Source organism: Apium graveolens, chromosome 4, assembly GCF_009905375.1.
Source record: "Apium graveolens cultivar Ventura chromosome 4, ASM990537v1, whole genome shotgun sequence".
In the NCBI taxonomy this organism is placed as follows: domain Eukaryota; kingdom Viridiplantae; phylum Streptophyta; class Magnoliopsida; order Apiales; family Apiaceae; genus Apium; species Apium graveolens.
Genome location: NC_133650.1, coordinates 273,695,152 through 273,719,209, shown reverse-complemented (window position 1 = coordinate 273,719,209; position 24,058 = coordinate 273,695,152). Strand labels below are relative to the sequence as shown.

Here is a 24,058-nt window from a genome sequence, read left to right as displayed (position 1 = left end):
TTCGAGGATCAGTTATATAAATCTACATATGAAAATGGGTGGCAAGCAAGAAGGTGCGGAAGATTCAAAAGTGCACTAAACAATTAAGTAGACAATTAGACAACTACATTGTTAATTATCTTATCTTTCTCAAAGTAAAATGTCACATGGCAGACCCATATTGCAGTAGATTGCATCCCCTATATGGTTTCTGTATGTATCTGGTCAACCCTTCTTAATGATCAGGTATTTGTTTTGTTAAACTCCTTGTTGCTTTCAGTATTTTAGTTGCAGTCCTAGTTTCTCAGTCATTCTTTAATCTTCCAACGTGAAATAAGTTGATAGTTGATATACTAATATGCTCTTCAATTAAAAATTAAAAACGCCCCTGGTTTTCATCACCTTTGTACCTACATTTTCACTAATCTGCTCAGTATGATATTATATTATCAGGATCTTTCTAGTATGTACCATGGATACATACTAAAAGTTAGTGTTTGATGATGTGTCCATAAAATATTGATTGAGAGCTAGTTAATGGACCCCTGTCTGTATTCACAAAAATCTCCACCAATAAGATTTTTATAACTCATCAATCAGTATGTGCCTATAACACATCCTCTTTTGTCCTATTTTATGTTCAAGGACTTTGTATATATTTTCTCAATAATAATGTACGATGAAAATTGTATGGAAAGTAATGAAGAAGGAGAATGTAGCATTTTCTCTAAAATAAATGGGTTTGAAGTTTAGTTAGAATTGTTTGAAAAGTAATGAAGAAAAGAATGAAAATCATTAAAACTTTATCCAGTGATGAAAGAGTAAAATTTTATTTATTTTTCTTTCGATTTCATTTCAAACAATCAAACAAGTGAGATAACGATTTTTTAAGCTGATTATTATCACGTGTGGGGAAGAAGAAGAACACATACTATGATAGGTCAAAAGCGTTTTGATCAGACAATTTTCAATATATACTATATCACAAATACATATTTAGGTCAATGACGAAACAGCGTTAAATTTGAACTAGCTAGAGTAAAGAAAGGAAGTGACATCTCATTTATACTCGTGCGTATTATTTTCATCACGTGCAGTGGTCCAGCTTCGATGAAGTAACATGTTCGTTATTACTAAAGTAGCACCAAGACCAGAATATTGGAAGTCAATGTCCAATAGTATCAGAGCAACTCCAATGGGCTATATTTCTTACCTATATTCAGTACAGGTGGATGACTATAGGGGTTGAGAGCAAAAACCTCCAACGCAACTCCTCATCCCAAAAAATTTTAGGAGAGAGAAAACTCATCCCCTTGTTTTGGGAACCAAAATTCACACCCCTATATTCTCCAGCTCAGCTCCCGCTTCCATCTCCCGCTCTATTACCTCTCCCGCCTAAAATCACATCTAGTCTTTTTCTTCATCAGTCCTCTGCATCAATTCAAGACTATTCAAGACTTGTCTGCTTAATAAGGTATGAACCATAATTTATGCCTGTCATTTTTTTAACAAAAATTAAAACATACTCTTATATCTATGTATGAAATTGTACAGTAATTAATCTTGATTAAGTATGCATAGAAGCCCCATTTTACATGTTTATCTCATCTCTGTTCTGTTCAATTTATTTGATATACTTGATCTTCTTAGTTAATGATTTGATTACATGGATTAGGAACTTACCAGATGCATTATATATACTATAATGAGTGCATCTAAGTTCTTTCCATTTTTACAAGCATAAATCCAATTAATTTGATTTTACATATAGGTGAACGATGTCATACTTTACATCTTTGTTGAATGGAAACGTTGACGAAGTTGAGGATATTGATTCAACCCAAATCCTCTCCCAAATACCTACATTTGGTACACAAGAATGTACTCAACAAAAAAAGGGTAGAGCTACTAATTTTTCTACCGAGGAGGATATTTTACTTGTTTCTGCTTGGCGAAACATAAGTATGAATCCAATACAAGGAAGTAATCAAACACATCAAACATATTGGGAAAGAATTACAGCCTTTTACGATCAGAACAAAACATTTTCTAGTGATCGGACAGCTAATTCGTTGTCTCATCGGTGGTCCATTATAAATTGTTCGGTGTCCAAATTTATCGGGTATTACAATAAAGTTCAAGAATTAAATCAAAGCGGACTTAGCGAACAAGACAAGGTACATTATAAATTCTCATATTTTTTTAATTGCAGTGTACAACCAACCTTGCGTTATCGTTGTTTTGTGTTTGTTTTGTTAAAGTTTTGTAACTTGGAATTACATTAGTAGTAGCAGTAGGATTTTATGCCTGTTTGATTTATTATGAATAATTTATTATAGGCAGACTGGTCTGTTAATGTATGTTGGGGGCATAATGATATAAAAATGCTTTGATCTAGTATGCTTTCTGTTAATTAACCGAGGTTGAGTTTCATGGAGAGAGATGCCTCTGAACATTGCATTTAGATGCCTAAAGTCTTGATTTAAATCTTGACCAGGGGTCAAGAATTATTCCAGACATTATAAACCTGTGAGTTGTACCCTCTCATGAAATTAATAAGCTTCACAGCATATCATGACTGGAACACGAAATTCATGTGCAACATTACTATATAGCTAAGCTTATTTTCTTTGTTCTGCACCATTCATAGGTACGAGACGCAATGACAATGTATTCAACCCTCCAAAAGAAGACCTTCCAGTTAATACAATGCTGGACAGAATTGCGAAACTGCCCAAAATTCAGTTCAACTTTGAAAAAGAAAACCAGAAAATCTCCTCTTGAAAGCCCTGCATCTTCTGCAAGTGCTCAAAGTCAGTTTATTGGCACTCCTGTCCACGAAATTGAAGAACAAATGGAACGACCAATGGGTAAAAAAGCTGCAAAACGTTTAAAAAAAATCGAACAGGATGCAAAAGATGTTGAATTCATTGCAGCTTTAAATCAATACTGCCTAACATTCCAGGAAAGCCGCGACGTTTGTTTTCCGCCAACAATTTAGCCACATCTTCATTCGTTGGTCGTCTCAAATATTCTTCACCAAATATTTTGACAATTGCTTTAACAAATTTTTTCAGACTCTCAATTGTCGTGCTTTCGCCAATTCTTACATAATCATCAATAGCATCAACGGGCGTTCCATATGCAAGCATCCTTAGTGCAGCTGTCATCTTTTGTAAAGAAGATAATCCACAAACTCCCACAGCATCATTTCTTTGAGTAAAATAATTATCATGGACTGTAATTATTTCTTGAATTCGTAAAAATAATGATCGGCGCATCCGAAATCTTCTACAAAAAGATTCATCCGGGTATGTTGGAGTATCTGAAAAATAATCATGATAAAGTCTAGCATGACCTTCTTCTCTATTCCGATTGAACATGCGGTGATTTATTATTGATCTGCCATGACGTGATACCATATTTGCTCTATGGTGTTGATGATATTGATAAGCAATATCAGTCATTGCTAGTATAGCTTCAGCTTCTTCTTCTTCTGCATTCATCAACTCATGAATAATCTGTAGATTGTTTGACATTGTGGAATGAATTTAAGTATATTGCGATAGTATGTTGGGACTTTTAACTGAAATATCATCTATATATATGTACTAAAATATAGCTGTTGGAATATAGCCGTTGGAATATGGCCGTTGAAATATGGCCGTTGGCATTTAATCGTTTAAATATAGTCGTTGGCATTTCAAAATTCAAAAAATCAATTAAATAGTACTTTTGAAAATATAGGAAACCAATATAGGGAATACCATTGGAGTAAACTAACTTTTTGGTTACTATATTTTAAGTAAACATTATTTTACTTTATTTTAGGGGTTCAAAATGGGGAACCCCATTGGAGTTGCTCTTAGTACATATATACTACTTTCTTCCTTACGGCGCGAGATACAAAGGCTTGTTCGGTTCCCCTTCTTTGAAATAAATCTTACTCCGATTAATTTAGCGACTGTTATCGGCAATTGATCTTGCACCGATAAACCTGTCTGGATACGTCTGTGTACAACTAAACTCAGGAATGACGCAATTGAAATTAAGAACGTAATAAATGTTTCTTTTTAAAATCAAGAATGTAATTGTTTACATGCCTCTCTGGAAGATCCATATTTCTTTAATATCCAGACGAACTGTACGTATTGCCTTTTTATATGCATGCATCAGCATCATCTATAGTTTCATTCTTCTAAAGGGAAAATACTAGGTTACATATGAGCTTTATAACTTTGATTTGGTCATTTGACTTATACAGTGGTATATTGATGTTTGTGAGAAGTTCGACAAGTCATCCCATATATGTTTGATTTTTTATACTCCATTCGTCCCAATTTATCTTTATCTGTCTTATTTGACTTTTTACGGTCAAATTAACCCAATTTTGACCGAAAATTTCATATAGTATAATATCGAAAATACTTATAAAATTTATATCATTAGAAAGTATGTTTAATCTACTTTTATTTGTATATTTTAATTTTTCAAAATAATGAAAGAATGAATTTTTATTTACGATCAAAATTGAGTCAATTTGACCATCAAAAATCAAACAAGACTGACAAATTGGGACGGAGGGAGTACTAATGTATTAATTCTCATGCTTAGTAAACATTTATTTATAGTACTTTGACTTTTAGCATTTAGCGAGTTTAATATTCTAAACATTTATTTATAGTACTTTCACATTCAGCATTTAACAAGTTTAATATTCTGCTCAAGTATAATCATATATATCAGATTCTAAGTAATTTTTAAATTATAAAAAATATTGATGATATATATTAAAAAGAGTTAGTTATATTATGAAAACCACTTTTTATTGGAGATTTTAAAGAACCCTCATGTTCTCGAAGTACAAATATTGCATAAAAATATTATAAAATATATTATTTTTTCAATCATACTATCACTACAAGAAAATAAGGCTAAACACAACCGCACAAATATAACCGACATCAAATTCAACCATTTTCGGTTGAAATTAAGGGTGCGGCTAAATACAACCGCATGCGGTCGTATTTAAATACGGTCGTATTTACGCGGTCGAATTTAGTACTAATTACAACCGAATAAATACAACTGTATACGGTTGAGTTTAGGCGTGCTCCTAAATTCAACTGCATTCGGTTGAATTTACCCTTACTAATTACAACCGAATAGATACAACCGTATAAGGTTGAGTTTTGGCGTGCTCCTAGATTCAACTGCATTCGGTCGAATTTAGTCTTGCCAATAAATGGAGGAAATTTTCCCGTCAACGAATTTTGTACTAAATTCAACCGATTTCGGTCGAATTATTTTTAAAAATGGCGGAAAATTTTGGGAAAAAATATATAATAAAATTTACACGAAATTTATATTTTAGTTCTTGCAAAAAAGATTATTATGGTAGTTAGATATTTATCATTCAATTAATAATTATAGTTTGAGTTACAATTTATTTTGTATTTATTTTAAATTATAATCCAACCATACGGATATGAAAATTGTCAAAAAAAAAGTTCATGGAAAAATGTAAGTAATTTGAATATTTATATTTTAACTATTTTGACATCCGTACGGTTGGATCATTCATTGATATTTTTAAAAATATCGAAACATCAATATGGGATTAAACACTAGTTAGAAGTACTGGTCAATTACTAGTTGACTGTTAAAAAAGCAAACCAAATATATTTATTTTTTTCTAAAATTTTTGTCATGTCACTAAAATATACAGATCTTAACATCCGTGCGGTTGGATCATTCATTAATATTTTTAAAAATATTGAAACATCAATATGGAATTAAACACTAGTTAGAAATACTGGTCAAACTACTCTTTCACTATTAAAAAGGCAAACGAATATATTTATTTTTTTTCTAAAATTTTTATTGTATCGCTAAAATATACAGATCTTGACATCTGTACGGTTGGATCATTCATTAATATTTTTAAAAATATCGAATCATCAATATGGGATTAAACACTAGTTAGAAGTACGGGTCAAATTTCTAGTTGACTGTTAAAAAAGCAAACCAAATATATTTATTTTTTCCAAAATTTTTGTCATATCACTAAAATATTCTGATTTTGACATCCGCGCGGTTGGATCATTCATTAATATTTTTAAAAATATCGAAACACTAGATAGAAGTAATGGTCAAATTACTAGTTGACTGTTAAAAAAAACCAAATATATTTATTTTTTTCTAAATTTTGTATCATAAAACTAAAATATACAGATCTTGACATCCGTACGGTTGGATCATTCATTAATATTTTAAAAATATCGAAACATCAATATGGGATTAAACACTAGTTAGAAGTACTGGTCAAACTACTCTTTGACTATTAAAAAGGCAAACCAAATATATTTATTTTTTTTCTAAAATTTTTGTCATATCACTAAAATATACCGTTCTTGACATCCGTATGGTTGGATCATTCATTAATATTTTTAAAAATATCAAATCAACAATATGGGATTAAACACTAGTTAGAAGTGGTTGTCAAACTACTCTTTGACTATTAAATAGGCAAACCAAATATATTTATTTTTTTCTAAAATTTTTGTCATATCACTAAAATATACTGATTTTAGTGATATGATAAAAATTTTAGAAAAAACAAATGTGGTATTTATGATAAAATCGATCCAAATCATGAATTAAATTTTTTTTAAAAATATTGAATTCTCAAAAATAAATTTTAAAATTTAGAATATAATAATCTTTGTAGGAAAAATATTAATTAATATTTATGTCATGTAAAAGTTATCAAATTATATAATAATAATAATAATAATAATAATAATAATAATAATAATAATAATAATAATAATAATTTTTGACACTCCTAAATTCAACCGGATGCGATTTTATTTAGAGACACGTCAGCGATCCGCGTGAAATATAACTAACTTACGAAATTCAACTAGTATTAGAGCAATCCAACTGTTGGAGTTCTATACACCAAAACAAAACCAAATTATATATTAAAAAAACTTAACCCTGACACCCCATCCCCTGACGCGTTTTCCGGCAGTCCCCCCTCCCCCCTCTCTCCTTCCCCCTCCTTGTCCGTCTCTATCATGATTTGGTAGAAAGGGAATAGAAATTTTCTGAAAAATTTCTATGTTATAGTTTTAATTCGAGTTAGGGTTTGTTTTAAAGTGTGGTATTTGAATTTGTTTGGATCTGACGGAGCCAGATTGTGAATTTGAATTTGTGGTTGTGTGATTTCGAGTTTTCGTGTTTGTTTTCAAGTTTTCGTGTTTATTTTCGAGTATTTGTTTAGGTTGAATAAATTTGTTTATAGCTAATTGATTTTCTGGGCGTTGTTAAGATTCGGAGAAATGCATTACTGTTTTGATAGAAAAAAGTTGCTGGTAGGCTTTGCCTTATGTATTTAAAGTTTGGATATAGAAGAATTGCAGGTCTTGTATGTACTTTCATATCACATATAACATATAACATGTGATACAGAAGAAATCATATCGTCTTCAACTGAAATTTTCTTGTAAGAATCTTGGTTGCAGATTATACGATAAGATGACGATCTAGGTTGGTCACTGATCAGTATGCAAGAACTCTGATATGATTGATTGCATGGACCAAGTCCAGCATCTCTAATGCACATAACCGAAAAATGTTGCTTTATTCTGTTCTCTTGTTAAATTCGAACTAGCCCATTCACTAAGTCCCATCAAACATCTTACTTATCAGGCTAGAAAGATTAAAGAAAATGTAGGCATATTCTCTTCACACTGTAACATTCGTTTCTAATTATGTAACACTGTAGCTGTAGTTAGAACAAGATGCATCAGATACAATATCTCAGAACAATCGGAAATTGGCCAGATTATGTTATGTAACGTCTGAGAAATTTACGTATGTACTATATCATATTTATAATAAATTATGTGTGTTAATGTGTCATTTATATGAAATTATCTGTCAAACCCTAATTGCTATGTGTTACGTGCATTCTGTGTCGTCTCGGTACTTTTAAGATATTTTTTAGGTATTTTATTTTTCATTTACAGCTTTCATTTCAAACGTTTTACGACCCGAATCATGATTTTAAAGCAGGTATTTCAAATAAAACAATGGGCCTTATTTTTCATCAAACGGTTTTTACCATCGCATTATTCTGAACATCTAGGTTTTTTATAAATTTTCTCGTTTTGCGAAAAATGACTTTTCCGGTCCCCATTGGGTGTTAAAAACCCCACAAAAATCATATTTTTATTTTTATAAAATTATAGGACTTTTATTTATAACATTTCTTTGTATTTTTGCATTATTCACAATTTTTGGGAAATTTTGGCTTTAATTTATAAAATTATAGGACTTTAATTTATAAAATATTTATAAATTAAATTTTAATACTCAAAAATTATAAAATTAGGGGCTTATTAATTTTAAAAGGTGTAGAATTAGGGCCTTAATTTTATTTAAGAGTATTAATTTCACTACTATAAATAGCCTAATTATTATTTAAATTTTAATTAATTAATTATTAAAAATCTGAAAAATCTGCAAATTCTCTCAAGAACCGGGTCGGGTTTTGAATTCGGGTTGAACAATTAAACACTGATTTTGATCTAATTTCTGCACCAAATAAAGCAGTTCGAGTACTCAAATCACAGGTTTAGATATGTTCTTTCTGTTTCTTCCATCAATTTCAAGTTTTGAGTTGTTATTTTTGATTTTTGATTTCTAGGGTTTATGCCCGATTTGGTACTTTTTGATTATGGGGTTATTTGTTGAAATGGATGTTATGAATAGCTTTATTTGATGATTTCTGATTGATTTCTGCTAATTAATTTTACTGACGATTGCTTGAATTGATAGTTCGATATCTAGGGTTTATAGTCAATTTTGATTTGTACGTTTTTGATTTAGAGAAAGCTGAGGTATATAGGGTGTTAGGGCTTTGATTCTGTATTTAACAAGCTTTGATTTAAGCTATTAACATCAAAGTTTCATGTACAAACGAAGAAAATTGATACTTCACCGGAGATGAAGTCGGTTTGATTGGAGAAGGTGACCTGAGGGTTATTCCGTGATGTTGTTGGCAGAATTAGATTGCTAAAATGATTTGGAATTAATCCCAGCTTAAAAATTAACCAAACGGTTCCGTTTTTTGCCTGAAAATGGCTCACCGGAATCTGCACCGGTGGCCAGATTCTGGGCAAAATTCGGCGTGTTCTTCACGACCCGGATTTTGACCCGTGTAAAATACCCGGGTTTGATCTGTTTTTGTCAGGAATAGTTTTCTGACAAATGTTTCTGCATATTATTTTATTTTTACTTTATTTCAATTATAAAATTAGTTTTATTTATTTTATAAATTAATTAATTAATTATTTAATTAATTGATTTATATTATAAATAATTCTGAAATATTTTCTAAAAAATCAGATTTAATTATTTTTTCAATTATTTATTAATTATTTATTATTTATTAATTAATTAAAAGTGATTAATTATTTTGATAATTAATCAAATAATTTTCAATAAAGAATAATAAATTCATTTTAATTCCAAAAATTATAGAAAAATCATTTTTAATTCTGATTTTTCTTGAATAATTATTTAAAAATTATTTTAGGGTTTAAAAATTATTTATATTGAATAATAAATTGATTTACCCGTGTTCAATTGATATTAATTAGACCGTTAGTCCGATTCGAGCGAAACGAAAGCCCTTTGACTCAGAAAAATGAAATAATTTCATTAGAAATAATATTAAGACCTAATTTCTTCTATAAATTAGTTGACTTTGTTATTCGTTTGATTATCAGTCGAATCGCGTGTCGAGACGAATCCGAAAAATTCTGAAAAATAGGAAACGAGTCAGATAATGATCAGTTGAGCGATCAGCGAGTCGATTTTGATTCCAAAAATTATTTTAACTATCAAAATGATTCTGTGCTTATGTGTTTATGAGTATTATGTGGTTAATCGAGTCTTACTTGCTAATATGTAATATACGAGTCAGTCATAAGCGCATGGGTAGACAATAGGAACGATGTGAAGTCGGTTCAAGACGCAATTGAAGTACAAAATAACTAAACCAGTCTATTTCTCTAACAGAAGCTAAGCCAGCAAGGCAGGTTGAGTCGGTAATAGACGAAGGTGACAAAATTGCAGTGAGTCGTGCAGAATGCAAGTTTTTCCCCTATTATAATTTCAGAATAGTGATATTTCTTCAGATTCTTATCACGCTTGCACTCTTTTGATTCTTGTTCTTATTTCATTTCGATTCTTGATTTCTCCTTTTCATTCGAATTCATTGTTCATATTCCAATTGTTACTCACAAATATTGATATATTCTGGTGATTAGAATATATCAAAACATACCGATTGTTCCAGTTGCTATTCCATGGACTGGATAGTGATACTTTTGGGGACGAAGTTTACTTAATCCTAAGGACCGGGACATAACCGGATCCTTGAGATGGGTTGTAGTGCCTGGGTGCCCGATGAGTTCTATATAGTGGGATATAGATCTGCACTGTATCCTGGCTTATCAGCAGGATATAGATGCGAAGTTGTGTCCAGTTTAGTTCATTTGTACTCGCTAGTAATGGCCTTCTTTCTACTCTCGCGGGGTTATATATTTGCAGATTTACCTAGGTTACCGTTTCACTTAAACTGCTTAACACTGTATATATTATGTGGACTTGTTGAGTAATTTTTGGCTCACCCTTTTTGTTGTTATTCACCTTATTCTTTTCAGTTAAGAAGGAATATGAAACCCATCAGGACTCGAGTGGTAAAAAAGCGGGTCAAGCCTCGGGATCCTCTCATACCCAAGATGTTGATCCCAATCCAGGAAGAAAGCTTTGAGTTGCCCGAGCAGGTAGTGAATATAGTTAGTGTGTGTGTTTGAATAAAAGATGAACTTAGTTTAAAACTGGTTAGACAATGGTTTGTAATAAGAGAATTTGTAAGATTTTAAATTTGGTTTGTAATAAAGTAGTTAGTGGTTCTTGTTTTCATACTTCAACCTAAAAAGATCATGGTTACTGTTAAAGGAGTTTAGAATCATTTCCTTATTATTTGTTAATCGGATTGTACAGGTTTGGTGATTAGTTAGTAACCCCCAGACTTATAACTGAAGGGAATTTACGGATGAGCGGAAGCGTAATATAACATTTATTCCGTAAAAACCATATACCGCACATATAGAAAAACGTATAAAAAGTAAAACTGAGGAATCGTAACCATACCTTGTGAATCGAAGCTTTATAAAAATGGAGTGCTAGCAGTTGCTCCTCAGTGTGTGAAGCACTCTACCGGTATCCACCAAGAACGATCCTCTTCGATGAACCTTTTTATAAAACCGAGCTTTTATAAAAATAGAATTTTTGGGAGAGAGAGAGAGAGGAAGAAAATGGAGGTTAGGATTTTCACAAAACCAAAAAAAAATTGTGTTTTAGAATGAGCCATCTCATTCTATTTATAGGGCTCTCCTAGGGTTTTTCATAATATATATATTAGCCCCACATTTTATCTTTATAAAATGCTCTAATAATAATTAAAACTATTTTAATCATTATTTCTTTTTCTAAACTATTTAGAAAAAAATTCTCTCTCTTATTATTTCATCAAAGAAAATATTCTTTTATGGTGTGACCCTGTGGGTTCAATATTATGCCGGTAGTAGAAATAAATAATAATAAACTTTTATTAATTATTTATATGAATACTAAAATTCACTAAATATAATTAACTGATTAATTATATTTATTCTACATCGTGAGTGATGCTTCTCAACATATCGTGAATATCCGGATAATATGAATTCACTGCTTAGAATACCAAGAACCTTTCAGTGACTAGTTATAGTACAATGAATTCCTTCTACCCTTACAATATCCCGTTTAAATACAAGGCATGGATCTTGTGTCAGGCCTATCAAATTTAATCATATGATTTCTTATTCATAATGCAAAGTTCATATTAATGCAAATTAGAAACTCCTTTCTAATTTCATACACTCTGGCCAGAGATTCCAGAACTCGCATACTAAGAATAACATAGGATATTCTCTTCATATACTGGAAGGGGTAGATCCTCTATTGACGTTAACTATCTCTGTACACAAATCTCTATGCCCAAAATAGACCTAATGGATGTCCTTGAGATAAAGGACTAAACCAAAGCACAGTTCATCATATACAAGATAACTTTAACGATCTCAAGTCTAAGGACACTTGTACAACTATCACTCAGTGAACCAATATTGACACGTGATTAATCTCCATTAGTTGTTCAACTTATCGAGTCATGTTCAGTGAACTTATTCCCTAATAAGCACCTACATACTAGCTATAGTGTCACCACACAAAAGCCTATGAGAACAGACATCCTCCTGAAGGGAGCAAGCATAGTATGTACCAATCTTTGCGGATTCACTAACATCCGATTAGTTATCCTATGATCAGGAACTGTTTAAGTCTAGAGTTATCATCTTCTAGATCTCACTATTATAATCTCATTATAATTCTAGAAGCTTTACTCTAAACTATGGAACATCTTAATTAAAACACTTTAAATAGATAAAGCCCATAATAAAAACATAACAAGTCTTTTATTAATATCAATGAAATCAAATAGGAATACAAGAAAGTTCTTCCTAACTCATCATACATGATTGGATTTAGGACAAACACTTTCAATCTCCCACTTAAACTAAAGCCAATCACCCTGGTATCTAATACCCATCTTCTCTTTATGACGATTAAAGTGAATCTGAGATAATGACTTTGTGAGTGGGTCTGCTACGTTGTTATGTGTATCAACTCTCTCAATCTTGACATCTCCTCTTTCAATGATTTCCTTAATCAAATGAAAGTGTCGCAAAACATGTTTGGAATTTTTATGAGACCTAGGTTCCTTGGCTTGTGCTATTGCTGCGTTGTTATCACAATAAAATACAATAGGCTCCTCAATGCTAGGAACAACTCCCAACTCAGAAACAAATTTCCTCATCCAAACGGCTTCTTTTGCAGCCTCACTTGCAGCTATATATTCTGCTTCCGCTGTGGAGTCAGCCGTTGTAGACTGTTTAGAACTCTTCCAACTAATCGCACCACCATTCAGAGTAAACACGTACCCTGACATGGATTTGCTATCATCACTTTCTGATTGAAAACTAGAGTCAGTATAACCCTCTATTATCAACTCAGATCCACCACCAAAAATAAGAAAAATATCATTAGTCCTTCGCAAGTACTTAAGGATGTTCTTCACTGCTTTTCAGTGGTCTTCACCTGGATTGGACCGATATCTGCTCGTCACACTAATTGAGTAAGCAACATCAGGCCTAGTACATAACATCGCGTACATGATAGATCCTATTGCTGAAGCATAAGGAATCTTACTCATACGTTCTCTTTCCTCAGGTGTCTTAGGAGATATCTTTTCGGAAAGGGAAACTCCATGGCTCATCGGTATGAGACCATTTTTGGAGTTTTCCATGCTAAACCTTTTAAGCACTTTCTGGATGTATGTACCCTGGGTAAGACCTATCATTCTTCTAGATCTATCTCTATAGATCTGCATACCGAGAATGTAGGATGCTTCTCCCAAGTCCTTTATGGTAAAGTTCTTCGATAGCCACACTTTGACTGATTGCAACATCGGTATATCATTTCCTATAAGAAGTATGTCATCCACATACAATACAAGAAATGTTACCGCGCTCCCACCAATCTTCTTGTAGACACATGGTTCATATATGTTTTTGATAAAACCAAACTCTTTGATTGTCTCATCAAAACGGATGTTCCTTCTACGAGAAGCTTGCTTTAAACCATATATGGTTCGTAGCAGCTTACACACTAGGTGTTCATTTCCCTTGGAAAGAAAACCCTCTGGTTGTGTCATATACACTTCCTCTTCAAGTTTCCCATTGAGGAAGGCCGTTTTCACGTCCATTTGACAGATCTCATAGTCGTAGTAAGCAGCAATCGTAAGCAAAATCCGAATTGATTTTAACAAGGCTACAGGCGAAAAAGTTTCATCAAAGTCAATCCCTTGTCTTTGTCTGAATCCTTTTGCCACGAGCCTGGCCTTATAGGTCTTCCCCCTGGCCATCTGCTCCAATCTTTCTCTTGTATACCCATTTGCACTCAATAGGCTTCACACCCTCAGGTGCTTCAACCAAAGTCCATACTTGGTTGGTATACATAGATTCCATTTCGGATTTCATGGCACTTTGTCATTTCTCTGAGTCAACACTACTCATACCCTCATTATAGGTCATAGGGTCGTCATCATCAATGATTGACAACTCATTGTCATTCTCAATGACAAGGCCATAATACCTCTCAGGTTGGCGAGACACTCTCTCTGACCTACGAATGGGCTGTTCCACGGAAGGTTGTTTAATCTGAACAGGTGTTTTCACTTGAACCGTAGTAGTTTGTGCTTCTTGAACTTCATCAAGTTCAATTTTGCTCCCACTGTTTCCTTCAAGGATAAACTGTTTTTCCAAGAAGATAGCATGTCTGGAGATAAACACCCTATGATCGGTGTAAAAGTAATACCCTAAAGTCTCTTTAGGATATCCCACAAAACTATATTTTACGGATCGAGATTCCAGCTTATATGGGTCAACTTTCTTGACATAAGCTGGACATCCCCAAATCTTAACGTGTTTAAGACTCGGTTTCCTTTCTTTACATATCTCATATGGAGTTTGAGGAACAGATTTGGAAGGCACCTTATTCAGTAAATATGCTGAGGTTTCCAATGCATAACCCCACAGGAATACTGGAAGATTCGCATAGCTCATCATGGACCGAACCATGTCTAACAAAGTTCGATTTCTCCTTTCACATACCCCATTCAACTGTGGAGTATATGGAGGAGTCCACTGGGAGACTATACCATTTTCTTTGAGATAATCTAGAAACTCTCCGTTCAAGTATTCACCACCTCGATCTGATCGAATAGTTATAATACTATGTTTAGTTTGTTTCTCCACTTCACGCTTATATTCTTTGAACTTTTCAAAGGCTTCAGACTTGTGTTTCATCAAATACACATATCCGAATCTAGATCGATCATCTATGAAAGTAATGAATTATGAAAATCCACCCATGGCTTGCGTAGACATTGGTCCACATATATCTGTGTGTACCAGCAAATCTGCAGCCCTCTCTCCATGTCCACTAAATGGAGATTTGGTCATTTTACCCAATAGACAAGACTCGCATGTAGGATATGATTCTAAATCAAAGGGGTCAAGTAACCCTTTCTTATGCAATGTCCGCAGTCTATTTTCACTAATGTGACCAAGTCTGCAGTGCCACAAAAAGGTGAGATTTTCATCATCCCTTTTTCTTTTATTAGTATGTTCAATTTGTAGTAAATCATGCTCTACATCACATACATACAGACCATTATTTAAAATACCACTTCCATAAAGAACGTTATCTCTAAGAATTGAACATTTATTATTCTGAATAACAAACGAAAATCCAGCCAAGTCTAACATGGGAATAGAAATAATATTCCTCAAAAATCGAGGGAACAAAATAACAATTATTTAAAACAATAGTCTTGCCCGTAGGCATATGTAAATGAAATGATCCTACAGCTTCAGAAGCAACTCTTGCTCCATTTTCCATTCGTAGAATCACCTCCTCTTCCTCAAGAGTCCTACTTCTCCTTAGTCCCTGCAACGAATTGCAAATATGAGAACCACAGGCGGTATCTAATACCCAAGTAGAAATTTGATTTAATGACATATTCACTTCAATCATGAACATACCTGAAGCAGAAGCGGTAGTCTCACTACCCTTCTTCTTCTTCAATTCTGTAAGGTAAACCTTGCAGTTCCTCTTTCAGTGCCCCACCTTATTATAGTGGAAGCAAACAACTTTGCTCTTGGGGTCTTCAGCTTTTGGTAGAACAGGCTTTTTTCCACATACTTTCTTCTTCTTGGAAGGGTTCTTCTTCCTTTTCTTAGGATTGGAACCTTCACCAATTAGAAGAACAGAGCTCTTCTTAGGGGGAAAATTCGATTCCGCAGTCTTCAACATGTTGTGGAGTTCAGCCAGGCTGACATCCAGCTTATTCATGTGAAAGTTCACAACAAACTGTGAAAACGAACCCGGAAGTGATTGCAAGACCAAGTCTTGGCTCAGCTCCCCATCCATGGCAAAACTAAGTTGTCCAAGACGTTCAATCAAATTGATCATCTTAAGTACATGGTCATTCACAGATGATCCCTCAGACATCCTACAACCGAACAGCTCCTTTGATATCTCATATCGAGCTGTCCCCCCTGCCACATCATACAACTCTTGTAGATGCATAAGGATAGTGTGAGCATCCATATGCTCATGCTGCTTCTGTAGCTCAACGTTCATAGAAGCTAGCATGATACATTGAGCAATATTTGCATCATCTATCCACTTACGATACACAACATGTTCATCATTATGTGCATCGTTAGCAGGTTCAGTAGGCTTAGGTGAGTCAAGCACATATTCCAGCTTCTCAACCCTGAGAACAATTCTCAAGTTTCGAAACCAGTCAGCAAAATTAGGACCAGTCAGCTTGTGAGCATCTAGTATACTCCGGAGTGATAGTGCAGAAGACATAACGTATATAGTAAATCTGTAACACATAACAACACTTAGCAAATATCCAATTTCATTTCAAAACACTATATGAATTGGGTCTTTATTCATAAGTGGCTCTCACTAGTTTATCTAATTTATACAACCCCCAAAATGAAAAATTAAGCATTCATAATGCTAGTGGGAATAGGGATCCTACATTCCATCACACAACCTCGGCTGTAGCACAAAACGTCATGTGATGTTCAATAGGCAGACAACTCTTGTCATTTGCATCTTATGTTATTTCCTAATAAAACTTTAGCCTCTTGAATAATTGAGTCACGGCTGTAGCATGACAGACTCAATATTCTAAGTCAAGTATAACCCAATATTTTGTACAATTGAATCAGTCTCCAATGGCCCACGGCTGCAGCACGTAACGACCTTTAGATTCTAATTCAATATACACATCTCTATGTAATAGACAAGTATTTCTTATTTCGAAATCAAAGCCCTCGGATGTAGCACGAAACGACAATGATTTAAAAATAAGAACTACTTTCTACCATGTTGGAAGGCTATGACCGACACAAGCTCATTGTGTCATTGGCCAATTACTACTTATATTATTTAATTTTAGAGGGATTATATTATGTTACAATCATAATCATATTATAAAGAGATTCTTCCTTTTAAATTAAATATTTCAAATCAATAATCGATAATCAATTGATTCCCAGATCGGGGGGAGCATTGTCAAGAGGCATCACTTAATACCCCTTTCTTACAGATCGAAATCTGTTTTTGACAGAATCATCCTTTCTTTCAAAATTGAAAATTCATATTTAATTACGTGTTTCATAAACACAAGAATCTCTTGATTGTATTCATAATATTATTGACATGGCAAGAAATGATTCTTATTCTAGGTTTTCTAGAGCACGCCTTATATTGATTTAAGTTCACCTAAATCTATCATCGCATGGTAAACATAGGCATATATCTCATATATAAAAATAAATAAACAAGTAAGCATGTAAGCAATATCATGTTACACATTGATATAATGATGTATGGATTTATTATAGCATTTAAAAGCAATTAAAACAATTTAACACATGCTTTATAACACTTTCGGGAATATAAACAGTTCAAAACTTTTATAAAAAAAATATTTGACCACTCAATTAAATCCGTCTCGGAAACACGAATCCAACGATATATTGCACGCCCAAAACGGAGTTAAACTCCCAAAAAACAAATTTAAAAAAGACAGATGGGTTGTAACGCATTACAGTAATGCGTTACAAGGTCTATAACGCATTCACGTAATGCGTTACAACACTATTGAGCCATTTACGTGTGTAACGCATTCCGTAAATGTGCAACAGTGTGTAACGCATTCACGGAATGCGCAACACACACCCCACCCTGCGTGCACCGCACGCGCCTGCAGCAGCCGACAGCAGTTTTCCTCTCTTTTTTTTCTTTTTTTTGTTCTTTTATTTGTCAGTCACCTTCCAGCCGTTAGCTTCCAGTCGTTACAAATAAAAAGGTAACCCCCTTTTTTTTTTACTCCCTTCCTTAATAACTCTTTATTAATTTATTATTTTAATTTTATTATTAATAAATTAATTAATATTTAATTAATAAATTAATAAAAATCAAAATTATATGATTTCTTAAATCAGGCAATAGCAGAAAATTATCAAATCACCCATGGGTCCTTGTACAAATTTTAATCATAATTATTCACATGCATAATTATTTCATGAATTTTTAATTAAAACAATTTTAAAAAATTCATAACAAATAATCTACACATCACAAAATTATGAAAAAATTACCTAGATGATCTACAACACTTGTAGAACCCAGATCAGTAGTCAAGATATTATGCAAAAATTATTTCGAATTAATTCATAATTAAATCTAAATAAACTTGCAAAAATCATAATAAATCCATACATGCATTAAAAATCTAAAATTTTTTATATGAATCTCTATATGCAGAACCTAGCTCTGATGCCAATGAAGGGAATTTACGGATAAGCGGAAACGTGATATAACATTTATTCCGTAAAAACCATATACCGCACATATAGAAAAATGTATAAAAAGGAAAAACCGAGGAATCGTAACCATACCTTGTGAATCGAAGCTTTATAAAAATGGAGTGCTAGCAGTTGCTCCTTAGTGTGTGAAGCACTCTACCGGTATCCACCAAGAACGATCCTCTTCGATGAACCTTTTTATAAAACCGAGCTTTTATAAAAATGTAGTTTTTGGGAGAGAGAAAGAGAGAGGAAGAAGATAGAGGCTAGGGTTTTCACAAAACCAAAAAAAAATGTGTTTTAGAATGAGCCATCTCATTCTATTTATAGGGCTCTCCTAGGGTTTTTCATAATATATCAATATATATATATATATATATATATATATATATATTAGCCCCACATTTTATCTTTATAAAATGCTCTAATAATAATTAAAACTATTTTAATCATTATTTCTTTTTCTAAACTATTTAGAAAATAATTCTCTCTCTTATTATTTCATCAAAGAAAATATTCTTTTATGGTGTGACCCTTTAGGTTCAATATTATGCCGGTAGTAGAAATAAATAATAATAAACTTTTATTAATTATTTATATGAATACTAAAATTCACTAAATATAATTAACTGATTAATTATATTTATTCTACATCGTGAGTGATGCTTCTCAACATATCGCGACTATCCGGATAATATGAATTCACTACTTAGAATACCAAGAACCTGTCAATGACTAGTTACCGTACAATGAATTTCTTCTACCCTTACAATATCCCGATTAAATACAAGGTATGGATCTTGTGTCAGGCCTATCAAATTTAATCATATGATTTCTTGTTCATAATGCAAAGTTCATATTAATGCAAATTAGAAACTCTTTTCTAATTTCTTACACTCTGGCTAGAGATTCCAGAACTCGCATACTAAGAATAACATAGGATATTCTCTTCCTATACTGGAAGGGGTAGATCCTCTATTGACGTTAACTATCTCTGTAAACAAATCCCTATGCCCGGAATAGAACTAATTTATGTCTTTGAGACAAAGGACTAAACCAAAGTACAGTTCATCATATACAAGATAACTTTAACGATCTCAAGTCTAAGGACACTTGTACAACTATCACTCAGTGAACCATTATTGACACGTGAGTAATCTCCATTAGTTGTTCAACTTATCGAGTCATGTTTAGTGAACTTATTCCCTAATAAGCACCTACATACTAGCTATAGTGTCACCACACAAAAGCCTATTAGAACAGACATCCTCCTGAAGGGAGCAAGCATAGTATGTATCAATCTTTGCGGATTCACTAACATTCGATTAGTTATCCTATGATCAGGATCTGTTTAAGTCTAGAGTTATCATCTTCTAGATCTCACTATTATAATCTCATTATAATTCTAGAAGTTTTACTCTAAACTATGGAACATCTTATTTAAAACACTTTAAATAGATAAAGCCCATAATAAAAATATAACAAGTCTTTTATTAATATCAATGAAATCAAATAGGAATACAAGAAAGTTCTTCCTAACTCATCATACATGATTGGATTTAGGACAAACATTTTCAATACCCCGGGTCTGGAGGGCGTTACATGTTAAGCTCATCGGGATCTGGATTTTTTCCAGACCCAGTCTCCGGCGAGTTTTTTTTTGAAATTGGTGTGCATGAATTCAACTGGATTCGGTAGCATTTAGAATCTTATTTTTGATTAAATGCGGGATATTCGAATTTTATCTGAAAAATTAAATTTGACCAGAAGCGGTCGTATTTAGCCGGTCGTATTTAAGCGGTTGTATTTATCCGGTTGTATTTAGTCGGTCGTATTTAATACTAAATACAACCGGTTTACTAAATATGACTCGGGCGAATACAACCGGTCCAAAAACCGGTTGTATTTTGCTAAATACAACCGAAAACGGTCGAATTTAGCTAAATACAACCGATTTTAAAACGGTTGTATTTAGCCGTTTTTCCTGTAGTGTATACAAATATTATTATTTTCTTCAAAATTTCAAAAATTATATATGACTGCATTTAGAATATTATAAAATATATTATTTCAAGAAACATATTTAGTTTGCAAAATATTTGTTCATCTTGCATAACATACATATTATATGTATTAAATTTAAACAATTTTAATGAATTAACTATATTTATAAAATATATGTACTTCACAATAAAATTTCGAAGTTGCAGCAAAAGGATTGTCAAATATTGCAATGTGCATGTTAACCTGTAGGCTGTAATTCTAATAATTAAGAGAACCAAGAATGTCATGTTATATCGATTATTTCATAAGAACTTGTGTAGATCATCTACATAACTACATTACGAAAATATGATAATGATGAAAACAATAATGCACAAACTAAAAAATTGCAGTCTCTCACATACACATAAAAAAAACCCTGGGCCCTGGATAAGCATATGTCACATGTATGCATACATGAAGGAGAAATATACACTCGTCGAACGGCAGACAAATGATAGACTTGAAAGAAGATACTCAAAATTAATTTGTTATGAGTAGGGACAAAGGATAGACTTGAAGAAGATACTCAAAATTAATTTGTCACTAGTAGGGATATTAACTAGCCAAACTATTTGTGATTTATTCGATTTTGGTTCGTAAAAAAATTAAATTCAGTTCAAAAATAATTAAGCTGAGCTTGAACTCGAGTCCGAACTTTTCGAATTTTTAATCGAGCCAAACTCAAATTTCAAATTACTCGGTTCGTATGGTTCGCGAGCATTATCGAGTCTTTATTATTTTTAATTTTTTTATTATAAACATATTTTTATATAAGTATTTAATATATTTTATGTATTATTGGAACATATAATATTTTAATTTCTATTAATATTTAGTGAAATTTTCGAGATTTTTAACCGAAATGAGACCTACCGAATTTTTTATGACAATTTCTGAACTTGATATGGTCAAGTTCTATTTTAATCGAATTCGAGTCTGGCAGTATTTAACTCGGTTCAATAGTCAGGAGAAATGAATATGCCGTATTGCCTTCTAGAAAGGTGCATTCATTTCAGCTATATGCCTTTGCCTTGTGGAAATATTTATCCACATTGAAGCATTTATAATCACTCTTCCGCTGTAATCTGTACATATTTAATGCATGCCCCTCTCTTAGTTCAGAGACTGTAAGTGGGAAATGTAATTATTACTTGCAATAGTTAAACGGGATGTAAATTGGTCTGTCAAGAGATCAGATAAATTAAATTGGTCTTGGTTCATATTCTCATTTATTTAATTTTATCGGATTCAAATATATCTTTTTTTATATATATTAAGCAATTAATCGGTAAAATTTAGTTATTTTTAAAAAATATATATATTAGTTTGTCTTTTAATTAGGCGCATAAAAGTTTGTAAGTAATTCTATCCTAGATATCCCAAATTTTTAACCCCAAAAATTTCCAAAATACATATATGTCACTCGAATATATGGGCCAACAAATTGGATATTGTCATGTATTATGCCAAATTATTTGATAAAAAATTGAAAATATTATTTGGGTAACCTAGTACTCCAAAGTTTATTGGTTTTTCATGTTTACTTCTCAGATCTGTAAAAACCGCAAAACAAATTAAATTGATCTCCGGAGTTTTTCTATATTCTCTGCAGTAGTGCTTCAGTATGCACGACTGTAACTCACAATTTTATTCAGCTATAAAATAGTTGCAATTACTTGCCATAAGCATATAAGATAATCTTACGCAGTATGTGTTTCAAGATTAACAATGACACGATTAATCATGAGCACTTTTCTTCCAGCTCAACATATATAAACATCTTCCCCTCCAACCATTACTAGGCTAATTAATATATATAGGTAATTAAGGGTAATTACGGATAGGCTCACTTTTTTTTAATGGATGCATAATGCAATGATATATTTTATTGCAGTTGATAATTTTTAACTGAGACTCTCATCGTTTAAGTCATACGACCACAAACATACTTCTTCCGTGCTGGGAGAACTCGGATAAGCATGACCAGAATCCACATATGGCTGCTGATACTTGTATGCGTCGATCACGTAATCCATATCGAAGGGATGACTCCAAATATCATCCAAACATTCGAATGTAGGAGTGATAGTACTAGTATCTTCGGCCCCATTCCAGGTCATCAATTCACTAAAATCATAATCTTCAATAGTTAGTTGTTGGCTCCAGAAATCAGCTGGAGATTCTTGATTTGAAGGTGTAGTAGAATAGCATTGTGAGAGTACGCTGCAACATGATTCATTTGGAGACATTAATCCTTCAAAAGGGGGACTAATTTGCTGATGATTGTAATTAGGTTGAGATGATTCTTCATTGGTATCTTCTTTTAACATCAGGACAGTTGATATCGGGGAAGTTTGACAGCTAGGTTCCTCTTTGATCTCTTGGTTGGATGACATGATCTGATCTTGGCCTTGTGTTCGCTTCTTTAGATGAGTGTGCCAGTAGTTTTTAATCTCGTTGTCCGTTCTTCCTGGCAGGTTTTTGGCAAAAATTGACCATCTGTAATACAACGAAAAGGAGAAGATTATGTTAAAGACTTCAGTAATAGATTATGTAAAACATTTTATATTTATCATTATTATTTATGATATGTGCACATATCAGTTGAAAATTGACTTGATTATAAAATAACTATCGTACTTTTTTCCGAGCTGATTATGCAAGTTGATAATGATATCCTCTTCATCTTTAGTGAAGTTTCCCCGTTTAACATTGGGCTGCAGATAGTTCTTCCACCGCAGTCTGCAACTCTTTCCGCATCGAGCTAAACCTGAAATTCAAACCACGTTATATATCAATATCTACTAAAATTCTCAAGTACTTTGACAGGACTAAAATGAAAACGTAAAAGAATTACTTAGTTTCTTGCTGCATTTTGATTATTTGAATTTCCGGGACATACCTGCAAACCGGGGAAGCTGACGCCAGTTCCAAGTGCCGTATCTGTTAATGTAAGCTCTAAGCTTATCGTCTTCTTCTTTACTCCATTCACCTTTCTTAATCCCGTTCTTGTCAATGCTAGGTGCTCTCACCATCTTATAACAATTATAATTGATATTTAAAATGAATCGATATGAGTAGATGTAATCTCTTGACTATCATTCACTCGCTCTATCTAGACTGCAGATGAGAGCTGTAGATGATTGAATGAATCTTGTATCAACAGCCAACTAAGCTCACTTACATATATATAGGGATAGGGTCCAGGTCCAACCATAGAAACTTAAAAACGTGTTATTCGAATATAAAAAATAGCAACAAAAATAAAATAAAAATAGCAAACGCCTAGAAGATGCAATGAACAATCCTGGCGGGTACTATTTTAACACAAGTATAATTTAGGATACAAGTGCCAACTTGCACTCAGGAGAAATTAAACACTGTGACGTCCACGGTGT

At 32.8% G+C, this 24,058-nt stretch overlaps 2 protein-coding genes across 2 annotated transcripts; one reads left to right on the top strand and one right to left on the bottom strand.

The window, feature by feature from the left end:
• The first annotated feature begins 1,169 nt into the window (after positions 1–1,169).
• On the top strand, positions 1,170–3,473 carry LOC141717150 (glutathione S-transferase T3-like). The gene is made up of 3 exons (XM_074519258.1): positions 1,170–1,453; positions 1,751–2,156; positions 2,630–3,473. The coding sequence occupies exons 2-3, from the start codon at positions 1,758–1,760 to the stop codon at positions 2,978–2,980; spliced, it is 750 nt and encodes a 249-aa protein (XP_074375359.1). The 5' UTR covers positions 1,170–1,453; positions 1,751–1,757; the 3' UTR covers positions 2,981–3,473.
• An 18,761-nt stretch (positions 3,474–22,234) lies between these two features.
• Positions 22,235–23,829, bottom strand: LOC141717149 (myb-related protein 308-like). The gene is made up of 3 exons (XM_074519257.1): positions 23,563–23,829; positions 23,301–23,430; positions 22,235–23,159 (listed from the first exon to the last, which is right to left on the bottom strand). Exons 1-3 carry the CDS (start codon positions 23,693–23,695, stop codon positions 22,565–22,567), a joined length of 858 nt encoding a protein of 285 aa, XP_074375358.1. The 5' UTR covers positions 23,696–23,829; the 3' UTR covers positions 22,235–22,564.
• Between the last annotated feature and the right edge of the window lie 229 nt (positions 23,830–24,058).

Bases quoted from the DNA above. Each gene is read 5' to 3' on its own strand.
- LOC141717149 (XM_074519257.1), bottom strand. From the start codon at position 23,695: ATGGTGAGAGCACCTAGCATTGACAAGAACGGGATTAAGAAAGGTGAA. The intron at 23,431-23,562 runs GTATGTCCCGGA...TTTGAATTTCAG, and splicing joins TCAGCTTCCCCGGTTTGCAG to GTTTAGCTCGATGCGGAAAG. The intron at 23,160-23,300 runs GTACGATAGTTA...GTTGTATTACAG, and splicing joins CATAATCAGCTCGGAAAAAA to ATGGTCAATTTTTGCCAAAA.
- LOC141717150 (XM_074519258.1), top strand. From the start codon at position 1,758: ATGTCATACTTTACATCTTTGTTGAATGGAAACGTTGACGAAGTTGAG. The intron at 2,157-2,629 runs GTACATTATAAA...CACCATTCATAG, and splicing joins GACTTAGCGAACAAGACAAG to GTACGAGACGCAATGACAAT.